The sequence below is a fragment of the Bolinopsis microptera genome, chromosome 5, assembly GCF_026151205.1.
Source record: "Bolinopsis microptera isolate Bmic1 chromosome 5, MBARI_Bmic_1.0, whole genome shotgun sequence".
In the NCBI taxonomy this organism is placed as follows: Eukaryota; Metazoa; Ctenophora; class Tentaculata; order Lobata; family Bolinopsidae; genus Bolinopsis; species Bolinopsis microptera.
The window spans coordinates 10834324-10849139 of NC_087076.1; the positions used below are offsets into that span (position 1 = coordinate 10834324).

At 37.5% G+C, this 14816-nt stretch overlaps 2 protein-coding genes across 3 annotated transcripts in view; one reads left to right on the plus strand and one right to left on the minus strand.

Annotated features, from left to right (window-relative positions):
* Positions 1–4616: 4616 nt before the first annotated feature.
* On the minus strand, positions 4617–6324 carry LOC134815816 (uncharacterized). The gene is made up of 3 exons (XM_063824402.1): positions 5226–6324; positions 4993–5106; positions 4617–4711 (listed from the first exon to the last, which is right to left on the minus strand). Exons 1-3 carry the CDS (start codon positions 6319–6321, stop codon positions 4617–4619), a joined length of 1305 nt encoding a protein of 434 aa, XP_063680472.1. The 5' UTR covers positions 6322–6324.
* A 2250-nt stretch (positions 6325–8574) lies between these two features.
* LOC134815768 (probable dimethyladenosine transferase) overlaps positions 8575–14816 on the plus strand; it is a 70791-nt gene continuing 64549 nt past the window's right edge. Inside the window, exon 1 of one of the 2 annotated variants that reach the window (XM_063824357.1) lies at positions 8575–8585. The gene's annotated coding sequence lies outside the window, so the exon portion shown is untranslated. The remainder of the gene's footprint in view (positions 8586–14816) is intronic. The other variant, XM_063824358.1, reaches the window with a different exon arrangement.

Below are 14816 nucleotides of genomic sequence, written 5' to 3' on the forward strand. Positions count from 1 at the left end.
CGTGATATATATATATATACATATTCAGGGATAGACGCTTTGCCAGTCAATTGTAGCCTGTATTTAATTGTCCATAGATTCAAAAGTATAAAAGATAAAGCCATTTCCGACCACAGGTCTTGCAAATAATTGTTTACACTTTAGTTTACATTGTATAAAAAAATTATTTGACGTCATAAACACCCCTTGATGACGTCATCAAGTTAACCGTTTTTAAAACTTGATTTTTGACAAAGTAATAACTTTTAAAATTAATTTTAAACCATTAAGGAGTAATTTTATTCAAAATCTGAGGAGATTTTCATCTTAGATAATTGTTCAAGCATTCTGAAAATCTACCGGAAAGTTTTTCTAGCTTGCTCCTTCATAAAGATATTCGTCATTGAAGTTTGTGCTTTTTTGAAGAATTATTTTATAAAAACGTCAATTTTGCGATTTAGTATTCTCTGGTGTTGGGCCATGCCTTGAGTTGAGGAGCTCAGTTCTGCTTCCTATAGGTATAAATTGTGCATTAGGCTAGTTTTGAAGTTGAAAATCGAAAAGTTGCACACGTGGGGACACGCCCAAATTGATAGAAAATTGCTAAAATCACTGAAAATTGCTGTTTTCGTCATTTTCTGTCAACTTTAGAGTGCCGTTGTGATTACAGTTCTTCTTGAAATACTTTGAAACTTTGCATGCTTATCAAGCTATATATAAAACAATTACATGCAAAAATTTACGGCGATTCAATATTGGATGCGCACGCAACGTCCGCTCAAAGTTTGCACGTGCGAAAGGTGAGAATTTTGCTCATTCGTGATTTCCAACAAATTCTGCTTTGCCACGACAGTTTAATGTCATTATATATGAATTTAATGCCAACTTGAATGAGTATTAGGTGGCATATTCAGTCAGTGATCGACCGATATGCTTACCTAAACACAAGGAAATGTTTTTAAAGGAAAATTTCGAAATCGTTGAAACTTCCTCCTTATTAATTAATGAAGATATCAGTTTATATTTCGACTTTATAAAGTACCCTGACATTATAATCAAAAAGAGATGATATTTTACCAAAACCCATATTCATGGGTAGAGTGGACCGCTGCCAGTGTCTCTCTTTCCCAAACAAAAGGAAATGATATTAATTTGATTGACCGTTCTCAAATGCAAAATGATACCGAGAATGAAATCGGTCGCTCGCTTTTTCCATTCATTCACGGCTTACGAATTGTAATAAATTTCGATTGATTACATCAGTCAGATGCTGTAAAAATCTCTTTGGGTTGCGTTCGGATCGATACCTAGTATTTCGGGGTAAGGGTAGTAGTTATTGCTTATTGAATTAGCTGAAGTTTATTGAATCTTTATTGCCGAGTACAGCTGCCTTTGGGTAGATCTTCTTAATCTATTACAATTGTAAATGAATGGGAAAAGCGAGCGACCGATTTCATTCTCGGTATCATTTTGCATTTGAGAACGGTCAATCAAATTAATATCATTTCCTTTTGTTTGGGAAAGAGAGACACTGGCAGCGGTCCACTCTACCCATGAATATGGGTTTTGGTAAAATATGTATATATGTATATATCACGACAATCTGTCGTAAAACAGGGGTTCTAGAAAACCCATTTCCCGATGCTCCTGAAACCTGAAACTTTTTTTGCAGTCGATTTGGTCAACGTCTAGACACCCTGAAAAATTTCAGATCTCTAACTCAATTTTAACATGGTTTTTAAGGCACCTGAATATGGCGATTTTGGGTTTTTTACCGAATTTCGTATAACAGTGCTGGCGAGTATTTTATGCAAATTTCTTAAAAATCTCAACATAACTATTTTTTATTCCTGTCATCTTTGACATCAAATTAGAATGTTTTGAACTAAAAATAAATCTGCTGAACGACTTCCGATGAGTATTAGTGCCTGGAAAACTCCTGCCGGAGGCGGCGGCCTTCGGCCGCCGCCTCCGGCCGGAGTGCACGCTTCGCGTGCACAAAAGAGGCTTGTAACGTGTTTCAAAGGGGGTATAATAGTAAAGGGGGTATAATAGTAAAGGGGGTATAATAGTAAATGGGGAACATAGTATACCCACAATAAATGCAACGGTCGTGCTTGCCAGCACTGTGATCACGACAATCTATCGTAAAACAGGGGTTCTAGAAAACCCATTTCCCGATGCTCCTGAAACCTGAAACTTTTTTTGCAGTCGATTTGGTCAACGTCTAGACACCCTGAAAAATTTCAGATCTCTAACTCAATTTTAACATGGTTTTTAAGGCACCTGAATATGGCGATTTTGGGTTTTTTACCGAATTTCGTATAACAGTGCTGGCGAGTATTTTATGCAAATTTCTTAAAAATCTCAACATAAATATTTTTTATTCCTGTCATCTTTGACATCAAATTAGAATGTTTTGAACTAAAAATAAATCTGCTGAACGACTTCCAAAGAGTCTTAATGCCTGAAAAACTCCTGCCGGAGTGCACGCTTCGCGTGCACGAAAGAGGCTTCCGACGAGTACCAAAGGGGTTATAATAGTAAAGGGGGTATAATTGTAAAGGGGGTACAATAGTAAAGGGGGTACATAGTATACCCCCAATAAAGACACCGCTCGTGCTTGCCAGCACTGTGAACGGGAGATAACGCACCGAATTATAGAATGTAGAAGGCAGGCGAAAGTTTGTGAAGCAACGGCTTGATTTGGTGATTGGCGATTTAAAAATGTAAAACGGGAAATGAAGGCTGGAAATATGAACAGGAAATTAAAAATTGGAACTATACTGCGGGAAATAGCAGAGGGGATTAGGTCAACTAACAAACTTTAAAGTCACTGCGATTACTGTAGTGGCATGATCGAAACTCAGTAATCTATTGTGAAAATTCTCCGAATAATTAACTGGATTATCTTGTTGAAAAGTGTCTGAACACAGAATCAAGAATAATTATAAAAGTATAATAATAAAAGTATATAATCTATTTTAAATACTTATAGTCCCAGCTGCTTTTTGTGACCAACTTTAGCAGCTTTTTCAAGGTATTTTCTCTCGATCATCTTTCGTCGTCTAAAATATATGTAATAGTAATAGTATCAACTATGACGGCTGTTTGAATTCATCAAAAAAATTCTTAAACGTTTATTTTACATGTTGAATAATATTAAACAAAGTTTCCTAACAAGTTTGACAAAAAAAATGCTGAAATCAGTTGAGTCTAAGATGATGATTTCAAGGAATTACCACAAAACTCTCCTAACCTTTTTAGCATCAGCAAGAACTGAAAGACTTGATCATTACCTCCCACCTGATAGGAAATCTCGCCGTGTTTCAGGCGCGTACGTTCCGCTATCAGGTCCTCCGACTCAGCTCGCTTCCACTCCAACGACCAACATGAAGCGCTTTGCCACCGCACCGTGGTATGCTGTAATAACGAAGTGTTACGTGCCGGTGGCGGTAAATTGTACCACGTCACAAATTAGATGAATTTAAAGAGTAATTAAAAATGTTGAATAATCTTATCTGTATGATAATCATCGTGGAACGGTCCTGGATTTCATTACTAGAAGGACCTAGTTTTAACAATCAACAAAGTGGTACCTCCGGTACCTAATTTTATTTTAAATTCTCATAATCTGACGTTGAAGGCCACGTGGCAGAATATAATTTTTTGTTCATTATAACGAGATATAACGCACCGAATTGTAGAGGGCAGGCGAAAGTTTGTGAAGCAATAGAGCTTGATTGGTGAGAATTGAACTCTGTGTCGCTGCAACTAGCGTAAATTTTTTATCCTGAATTAAATGATCGTAAGCATACACATAACTAAAACACATGCCAAATATCTTTTAGGAATGTAAAATTCTAGCTACATTCAATCTTTAAACTTAAAGTGGCAATAAGGTTTAATCCGAAAATGAGAGTCAAATAATTTGGACACTCTGTGGATTCGCCTGCTCAAATAAATGTTTGGGAAATCTAGACCCGAAAACTTAGAAACTAATAAAATGTTGCAGGTTAACATACTGAACATACCGAAGTCAGTATCTGTCAGTGACGTCACTATCGTCACACCATCAACTTCGTGTGCTCGACCAAGGAAGAAGATCTCAGCTGTAAGCAATGTTATCTCCGGTATGAAATGAGTCAGGGCCTGCCGGGAGGTAATCTATTAGATTAATAATATTAAATTGACACGTTTACTAAGTGGAAATTAGAGTGGTATGGTATTATAAATCAGTCATAACTATGCAGCTGTTCCCGTAGAATAAAATTAAACGATGTAATTTTCCTGAAAGAAGATTTGATCAAGATATCATCAATTGATATTTAATTTGAACAGAATATGTTCTAACACATGTCCTAATAAAATGAACAATTGAAAGCAGGTAACACTAACAAGAAAAATTAGGTAATAGTAATACGTATTATTTGTAACCTCCCGTAAAAAATGTTCACTGTTTAAGATTAAATAACAGTGTTCAATTCAAAATGATTAACGGCCGTCGTAACACAGCTTGATTTATGCAATATTAGCTGGGCAAGTAAAATTAAGTCCCGACGAAAAATATGTCTCTTATCTAATCTCCATCCGCGGTTCAACCCCTGATCGGATCTGCAATTCGTATCAAGCGAGAGTTAACTCTTTGTGTTGTTGTCACATTCTGCGCCGTTGTAGGATTCTCTAAAGTGTTCCACAATCCCCTTTGTCATTTCAACTCCGATAAACTGGCCTGATAAGGTTGGAGAAATTGTAGAGTTGATAGACTCACCGAACAATGAAGGTAATCTGTTGGTAGAAGACAAATCTCCATACTCAAATTGAAACTTGATAACTAAATCTGGTTGGTGAACTACGTCTTCTTTTTACCAGCCATATATTAAATATTAAGAAAGGCCATTAAAAAAGTGGACATTCTTGTTTAACAAAGTCAGTGGTACGCCAAAATGAAATAAAACCCATTTTACCTCTAAAGTTTCATCTAAGGCAAATTAAAAAGTTTTGATAACTTACTGAGTATTTCCAAAAAGGATGAGAAATGGTCGAAGACGCCGCACATAGATTCCGAGTGGTACTCCCGAAAGTGGTTGACTACCCCATCAGTCATGTTAACGCCAACCAATTTCCCTGGACAATCTTAAATTAATTCAATGCATTGCGGGGGAAATTATAGGTTAGTTTGTATGTTAGAAATATACAGAGAATGTCTTAATGAAGCAGTTATTTTAACAAAGAAGATTACTCACTTAACATGTCCCAGCCTGTAGTCAGCTCTTCGTACAGATCATCTGAGAATACCTTGTTGTAATACGGCGCTGTAAACAACACATCCCACCGAGTGATATTCTCAAACTTTCTGGCACCGTCTAGCTGGGACTTTGTCTTGTTAAGATTAACAGAACAAGTTTCCAGTTCCTCTACTGTTTGGTTAAGCTCAGCAGTTTCAGCTCCCAGTCGACCTCTGACAGTGTCTAGTTCAGCCTGTGACTCGTTAAATCGGCCAGTTTCAGTTTCAAGTTTATCCTCAGTCCTGTTCAACTGTCCAGTAACAGTTTCATACTGTCCAGTGAGAGTTTCAAACTGCTCCTTTATCATCCGCAGCTCTGTCTCTGTTTCGTTCAGATTCGCTTGTGACTCACGCGTATTATTCAATGTTTTTTTACACCCTGTATCAGTATCCGTCACAGACCCACTCCTAGACTTCTTCATAATGTCCACCCACCGTAACACTCTCGTCTCAGAAAGTCCATCCAAGTCAAAACACAACCCACCATCAGCTATCTTCCTAATTGTAGCAGCACTCAACACCTCGGCAAACATATTATACTGGTACAACTCACCACCAAATACTCTACTAGCACTATTAGTCCAAGTACTAGAGGCTCTGCCAAACCACAACTGTCCACCCGCGGTAAGTGATTTCCCTGATGCTGTCTGGTCTGTTGCCACGAGTTCACCATCCAGATACAGGTTACTTGTTGTTGAAGATAGAGACCAGGTCAGGCAGAGATTAAACCACTTACCGGTGGGTGTGGCAAACTTACTTGATGCGCTACTCAGACCACCATCATGTACTACACACGTCTGGGCCCCATTAGCTGTTATAATAAGATCATTTCCACCAGAGCTATAGTAGTCTGCTACCATTGGGTAGGAGGAGGAGGTGTAGATACGCTTTATCCACATGCACGTAGAGAACGAGTTGCGGAACGGGGATATATCAAACCTAAATGTCACATAGTCACTGTTGCTAGTACCAAAGTGTAAGGCATTATACCCTTTATCATCTTCATTAGGCTGGACGGAAGCTACTAAAACCAGCACAACTAAGAGGAGCAACATGTCGGCGGAGTGAAGGTAAGAAATAACGCTAGTTCTGTTAATGGGAAACAGTGCCCTGTTCGAGGTGTAAATTCTAGAAGATTCTAGAAGATGGAGACTTTCTGGAGATGAAGTAAATACTTTAACCGTGAACCTGCACTGAATCGGATAATATTAATGTTATCTATCATCGAACAAAGTAGCACGACAAATGTCATACAGCTGGCACAAACCTCAAACCAGATAACTGGGCTGCATATTTTGATGTTCATTCCTTAATTCATTTGTTCATTGTTGTTCAGACGTCGTGTAGCCTTCACAACGCTCGTAAGACAAATGAATCTAATTACGGCATTATAGATATATAGGTTTCTTTAGATAATAAGGTTTCTACATTGTAAAGTGCCTCTCAATCTGTATTTAAAAACGTTTTATACAGTACTTTGTTTCCAAAATATAAAGTGTGGTAAAATGGATAAATTATTCCTTTATTACAGTCGAACCTCTTTATACCGTGCCTCTCTATGCCAGGTACCTCGATATGCCATATATTAAGTGATTTTAAGGTACATATATAACAAGTTACTAGATAAAATGACTTTTAATGTGACTTAAGTGATTATAAGTTAATGTGAATAAAAAATTGATATAAATAATAAATCCTGATTTGAATTTTGAGAGTAATTGAATGAAGGTATTTGATTTATTTGCGATATTAGATGAAAATTTATGATCCTATATGACGACATATTAGATATCAGATAAAAAAGATGTGATCTTGTTTGTGTACATCGATAATTTATGAGGGAGGAGGGACACATTTTCTCAATTTATAAAAACTCCAATGACTAATACAGTTAACCAAAACCTAACTCTTAGTTCACTAAAAAGATATTTCTCAGATAACTGTTTAGTTTTACCATTCGTAGCTAAGTCATCTGCAGATTGTCTGCACAATAGTCACCCATAATCCTTTTCTCGCTCATTTTTCGAACAAAACTTTTCGCACTTCCCCGCACTTGTGTGTAGAATCATCACATTGATTATGCCACACCCTACTTTTGAGCTTTGGCGAGTATAGTAATTATCGCATTACCATTTGTTACAAGACCAGGGCCCGCGACCAAATTTTTGAGGGGGTCGCGGACTCCGAGTGGAATGTGTAACTTGATAGTCGATCAACCATATCACCTTATTAGATTAACAGTTCCGAAAGGTTACCCGTTACCCGGGTATTCTCAATATGACTTGAGGAATCTTACAACTTTATCTTGTATCATCTGTCATCACATTGACCTATGATGTTACCCTCACGTCAGATTGTCTTTGATTTTATTTCTAGTCATATCACCCTTGAAATAATTATCAGTGTTCTGTATTAAGGCCCCTTCTGTTCTCAACGGTTCCAATTTATTGCTGTACACAGTTGTTTTATTTGTCCAATTTATTCAAACACTCCAACACATTGATCAAGAAAAATATTAATTTGGAATGTGCTACTATTTTCTTTGCAGCTTTGAAGACTTGAAATTATCGGGAAGGTTGCGTTGCAAAAAACTCGCTATGTTTCATATCACGGAAAACTGAAATATTCTTGCTATTTCGCAATAAACTGAGCCAAAATCTGTATTACTATTCACGATTTGCCGCGAAATATGGGAGAAATCTTGATTATACCACTTGAACATTGATATATCGAGCACTATTACATTTGACCCACTTAATCCTCAGTAATTATTTCTGCGATTCTTAGTCTATAAGTACAGGGTGTACCACAAAAAGTGTAACTTTTTTGTATATCATGCTTATTCTTTTTATCAACTGTCACCTAGCCAGTCATTTAAAACTGCTTAAATCTATGTAGTGGATTAATTTAATGAGTCTCATGTAATGTTATTGATGTTTCTTTCATTCAAATTTCGTATTGTTTCTGAATAGACTCAGTGAAGACAGATTCTAATGGAAATAAATAGCTGAATAACGTATCAACATTTCTACGTCATATTCATATTCTAAAATTATTTGTTATATATTAGTGTTGAAAGTATTAAAACCTAGATATAGATTAAGTAGACGAGTGTACTTTATTTTCTGTTAAATGCTAAATAAATTTGTGGCTTAATTATCTGGCTTAGTATTTTTGATGATTGGGTTGTTACAAATTATAATCCTATCGTAATATAGTTTCAACACGCCAATAAATTTCATAAAATTTCATTCAGGCACTACAACATATAATAGTAATAGGTACCTTCTCGATCCTTTCGAGCTGTACAAATAATTTGTATTCTGCTTGCTAAAGACGTTAACAACATAACATTCATTTGATACTTTCGAACAGGAATGTCGGTTCAAAAAACAGAAAAGCTTGAGAAGGTTGATATCAAAGAGGAGATGACAGATGACCAGCAAGTTAACACTATTCCAACCTGGTTATCATCAGTATGCACTTGTAAATGTGAAAAGGATGCCGAAAATAACAATTTGAAAGCTGAACCTGAAGGCGTACCGGTTGATCAGGATGAATTTAAATCAGAACACTTTAAAAGCAAAGTCGGAAACGGTGACGTTGTAAAAATGGAAAATGTCAAGATTTTCTGTGGTGCCCTGACTAATAGTAATGCTAAACCTATGGATTGCAAAGAATTTCAGTGTGATAATTGCAATCTTCCGCTCACACCATCAAACACAAGGCTTGCTACAGGAAAGTCCTCATCTTTTCCTGTACATACCGAGCCTGATCGTGGCAATGTGGGTGACGCAATTGGAGAAGCTATTCTGTCCGCTAAGAAGTCTGCCAAGCTTGCTAACAAACGTCACAAGTGTGCACTGTGTGACTACAGGACTAATATTCCTGGTATGTTAGAAAGACACATACGGACACACACTGGAGATAAACCATATTCATGCAGTTTGTGTGAATTTAAATCAAGTAGATCGAGCAGTCTTGCTACTCACATACGGACACACACCGGAGAGAAACCTTATTCTTGCAATTTGTGTGATTATAAATCGAATCAATCGAGCAGTCTTACTATTCACAAACGGACACACACGGGAGAGAGACCTTATTCGTGCAGTTTGTGTGATTTTAAATCGATTACAAGGAGCCACCTAGCTATTCACAAATTGAAACACACAGGAGAGAGACCATATGTATGCAGTTTGTGTGATTTTAAATCAAGTACATCAAGCAGTCTTAATACTCACAAACGGACACATACCGGAGAGAAACCTTATTCATGCAATTTGTGTGATTACAAATCGAATCAATCGAGCAATCTTGCTAGACACGAGCAGACACATACGGGAGAGAGACATCACCACTGTACTGTCTGTGACTATAAAGCGAGGACAGCTGAAACTTTGAAAAAGCATATGTTGACTCATAGTAGGCAGAATGGCTGTGAATATTGTGACTGTAATCCTAGGTCAAAGGACGCTTTGTTAAAACATATAAGATCGAGGCATATACTACCTCACCTAAACAAAGGTCGTAATCATAAAGAAAGTTGAATCCCAACAAATTTCTGGAATGGGCCATATATAATGGAATTTTGTTGGTTAATTTATTGATAGGAATTATTAAAAGCATGTTTGATAGATTTAAGATAGAGTTGTTGAACGAACGCTATAATACGAATATTCAACAATTCGTTATATAAATAATAATAATAATTAAGTTGAACTTATTTATTCCATTTAAATTGGTGGTATGGATGCCTTAAATATCACGATATTTTGAAAATATACCAATTCAATCTGAATCAGATACCGTGAGATTTAATAGAATATGATAACTTAGACTCAGTCAGACTTCAATTAATATATATATATATATATAATTAATGCGAATATATATAATTAATGCGAATATATTCGCATTAATTACAAAATCTACATTAAGATATGATTAAACATGAGTTATAAAATTGCAGATGGTATAAATAAACCGTATTAAATCAATTATGGCTCCCAGAGCTCTACTTTATCCAGTGTGTCGATTTTAAGTCTATTTTTCTATACTGTATCGGCAAAAATTTGGTCGGCTACAATATGAGCGCTAACGACTACGTTCATGCTCATAGTTTTTGTTGCTAAACGTTTTTTACCGATCAGTGTAGACGAGAGTACTTTATTTTTCCGTTAATTGCTAAATAAAATTTGTTAGATTAAACGTTTAGTATTTTTGATGATTGAGTCGTAACAAATTATAATATTATCGTACTATAGTTTCAACACGGACAATTCATTCTTTCATAAAGTTTCGTTCAGGCATTACAACATCCAATAGTAATACTAATACCTTCGCATTCCTTTCGAGCTGTACAAAAAGTTGTTGTTCAATTGTGTTTGCTAAAAACATGAAAAACATTCATTCGACATTTTTAATCAGGAATGTCAGTTCAAAAACAGAAATGTTTGAGGGGGTCGATATCAAAGAGGAGATGACAGACGACCAGCAAGTTAGCACTACTTCAACCTGGTTATCATCAGTATGCACTTGTAAATGTGAGAAGGATGCCGAAAATAACAATTTGAAAGCTGAACCTTAAGGCGTACCGGCAGATCAGGATGAATTTAATTCAGAACACTTTAAAAGCAAAGTCGCAATCGGTGACCTTTGTAAAAATGGAAGATTTCAAGATTTTCTGTGGTGCCCTGACTAATACTAAACCTATGGATTGCAAAGAATTTCAGTGTGATAATTGCAATCTTCCGCTCACACCATCAAACACAAGGCTTGCTACAGGAAAGTCCTCATCTGTTCCTACACCTACCGAGCCTGATCGTGGCAATTTGGGTGACACTATTGGAGACTAGCCACCCCGTTCGTTAAAAATTCGGCTAAGCTTGCTAACAAACAGCACAAATGTGCACTGTGTGACTACAGGACTAATATTCCTCGTATTTTAGAAAGACACATACGGACACAAACTGGAGATAAACCATATTTTTGTGTGATCATTAATCAAAACCGCGTCGACGAGTCCAACCTACAAGATCGAGCAGCCTTGCTAGACACAAACGGACAGAGGCTGCACGGCTGCGACTTCCAAAGTAAAAGAAATCAGAAATAAGGACTTCCAGTTTTTTGCAAAATGCTCGCCTCGTAAAAATAACGTTTTCCCCAGGGGGAAATTTGAGACAACGTAGATTTTGAGTTATTTATCAAAAGTCTCATTTTGGGCCGATCAAAAGTTTGCAATTTTAACTTTGCAGATTCTTGTCCTCTGATTGGCTGAATTGTGTCACGTGCTGGCTGCTTAAAGATTGGAATTTGCCACGAATGCTTAATGTCGCGCTTAATGTCGCACGCCAGCTCAAGCCATTTGTTTAAATTAAACCATCTCTTATATGTTATAGCGAGCCCGCTAACAGCTACGGTTTTCTGGGGAAGAAATTTAAACGAGTATCTCAGTACCATCCTGCATCCGTCAATTCACAATTAATAAATCAGGTTGTTGTCCCGCTATATCTCCAATCGTGTTTATCAGAATCACAAATAAAAAGAGTGAGGTCTTCAAGTAACCGAAGCGAGGATTGAGGTATCCAGGTTGCAGGTAGCTGGGTTTAAGAGACAAGCGAATATAACAAAAGACAAATAAGCGAAGCTAGACAAAAGCGAATAGAACAAAAGACTGAAAAGCGTGAAGCAATTACTGCAAAATAATTTCATATGTCATAGTGGGCTTGATTTTGTTTAAAAAATAATACTATCCAACACAAAAAATTACATTGGCTAGAATTTATTTTCGAAAGTTGATCGGCATTCGTGATTCGGTTTTCAGCGAAATGTTTGCTCTAACCGGAGCCCGGGAGCCCTTGTGCTTTGCGCTTTGCTCTAACCAGAGCTCTGGTTAGAGCAAAGCGCAAAGCACAAGGGTTCCCGGGCTCCGGTTAGAGCAAACATCGTGAATCAAGGGCTAGCCCTTGATTCACGATGTCAATCCTTCGCAGCTCGGCGAGGCCCAGTGGTGCATTTTGCCGATCTACCGAAGGTTGAGAGAAGAATTATTTGATGTGCGGCGCGGCCCAATAGTGCATCGCGCTACAACCAGAGCCCTAGCGCTTGCAGTATATAGCTATAGCGCGCGCCCACCTAACGGCGACACAGGAAGGTTTTGTCACATTGCACATCGACCAACTTTTGGCACCACAAATCTTGGTATCATTTCTGATGCTGCGCGCGAAGTGTTAATAATATTTAATTAGATCCGTGTATTATAAAATCAGTGAACATGACAATACTTTCTCATTTGATTACAGTTTTTGGAGGGAATTATTTTTATTTATATTGGATTGTAGTTTTGAAGTTCACCTAACCATGTGCTTTTGCGCCACTGCGCCGAGAGGGCGGAGGTAGGCGCGCGCCACTGCAAGCACTTTATTTGACAAATCTTCTTTATTTCTTTGTCTGTTGCTTGTCGCGCTTGTAGCGTGATGCGTTACTGGGACGCGCCGCGCACTCAATTATGCTTCTCGCAACCACAACCTCACTTACAATTAAAGTTAACATTTGCAATTTGTTAGAGGTTTCCAAAATGTTAATTATCTTTAATTTTGATAGCAATTTTGTATTGTCACCACTAGCTGAGTCAACTTTTTAGCTCCGAAAAGTTTTTCAGTTGTACACTCGAGGGAGAGGATTGAGAAGTAAGAATGTAGTACAATATGTAAATACAATAAACTTAAAGCACAATGACATTTAACATAATTCATTATTGCTGTCATTAAATAATTAAAATTTCATGTTTCGTTAAATTGGCAAGCGGTTTTCCGTATAAGTTACTGCTTTTAAATACTTTAAATATACAAAGCACAAAGCACAAAGGAGTACTCGTCACGTATGGTCCTGTACTTAAATCGTCAATTATTAATTGACGATGTCAATTCATGGCAGCTCGGCGCGGCACAGTAGCGCATCTCGCCGATCTAGCCAGGAGAGATGTCGCTGTGAGAAGCCTTATTGAGTGCGCGGCGCGGCACAGTAACGCATCGCGCTACAAGTCAATTAGTGATTTCTCTCCGTGGAGACAGAGGTGCAAGAAAAAACATTGTTGATATAAACAGTCTAGATCTTAACTTGGAGCCACAAGGCCAAGGGTAATTTTTGATTGTTAAGGGAATTTTTTGAATTCTTTAAGGGTTGATTTTATATAGGGTCATTGCTATATTATGTGTATATTGTTTGAATAATTTTATATAAAATATTTGAAATGGTTTTTTTAGTACACATAATTTACATTTACTGAAGGGGACGATTCAGGGGACAGGGCTCTAATTAATTCTATAGCTATGGTAAAGTGGTGTGTTCCTAGAAAAAAGTGATCAATGAATAATATAACTGTTTTATCAATAACCCTTTATCACTGTTTTTATCATTCGACTGAGTCAACCATAGGTGAGTATTCACATAGAAATTATGACATGGTCAAGAGGAATTTTTCACAGTTCCTAAACTTAAACCTCTATCTGCACTTTAATTTTAGTACGTTGTGCCACTATGACCCTCTAAAGAACCACTACCAAAAGCCAGCAGACCTGATCATTAATATTACCGAGGACCACTACCAACTTAAGTCTGAGGAAGGTTCAACTCAGGGAGATGTAGCAGCAATGGCATTCTTTGCGTTAGGGATCAAGCCTCTAGTAGATGACCTAGCCACAGCCTCCAAGCCCAGTGTTTGCAAACAGTCTTGGTATGCAGACGACAGTAGTGCTGGTGGAAAGATAGAAGGTATTAAGATATGGTGGGATACGCTGTTGGAGCAAGGACCAAAGTATGGATACTACCCAAAAGCCAGTAAGACCGTCCTGATTGTGAAGAATAGCGAGGACCTAGATCTTGCGCAGAAAGTATTCTCAGGCACTGGTATTAAAATCGAGTCTGAAGGAGAACGCCATTTGGGTGCAGCAATTGGCAGCGAAGCTTTTAAGAACAAATATGTCTCAGATAAAGTCCATAAATGGTGTCAGGACATTAAGCTGTTGTCATCAATTGCTGTTGAGGAGCCCCAAGCTGCTTTAACTGCATATACTAAGGGAATTTGTCACCGGTGGACGTTCATTCAGAGGACCATCCCGGGTATAAGTCACTTGTTTCAACCATTGGAGGATTGCATCAGAACAGATTTTATTCCAGCAATCTTGGGTAAGAACGTATCAGACTTGGACCGCTCCATATTTGCATTGCCAGTCAGACATGGTGGCCTAGGTATCTCCAACCCAGTTGAAAACTGCAATAGAGAATTCACAGCCTCAGTCACCATCACAAAAGACCTCACAGACCTGATTATCAACCAGCAAAACACCCTTGAACATTACAACATGTCAATTCAAAATGACACTATAAAAAGTCTCAAGGCAATCAAGGAGAAACACTTATTTACGGTTAGCAAATCAATAGAGGACAGTGTAAGAGATCCCAACCTAAAGAGATCTCTCCAGTTCATCAAAGAGAAAGGTTCAGGATGTTGGCTTACTGCACTTCCATTGAAGAGATTTGGCTACTC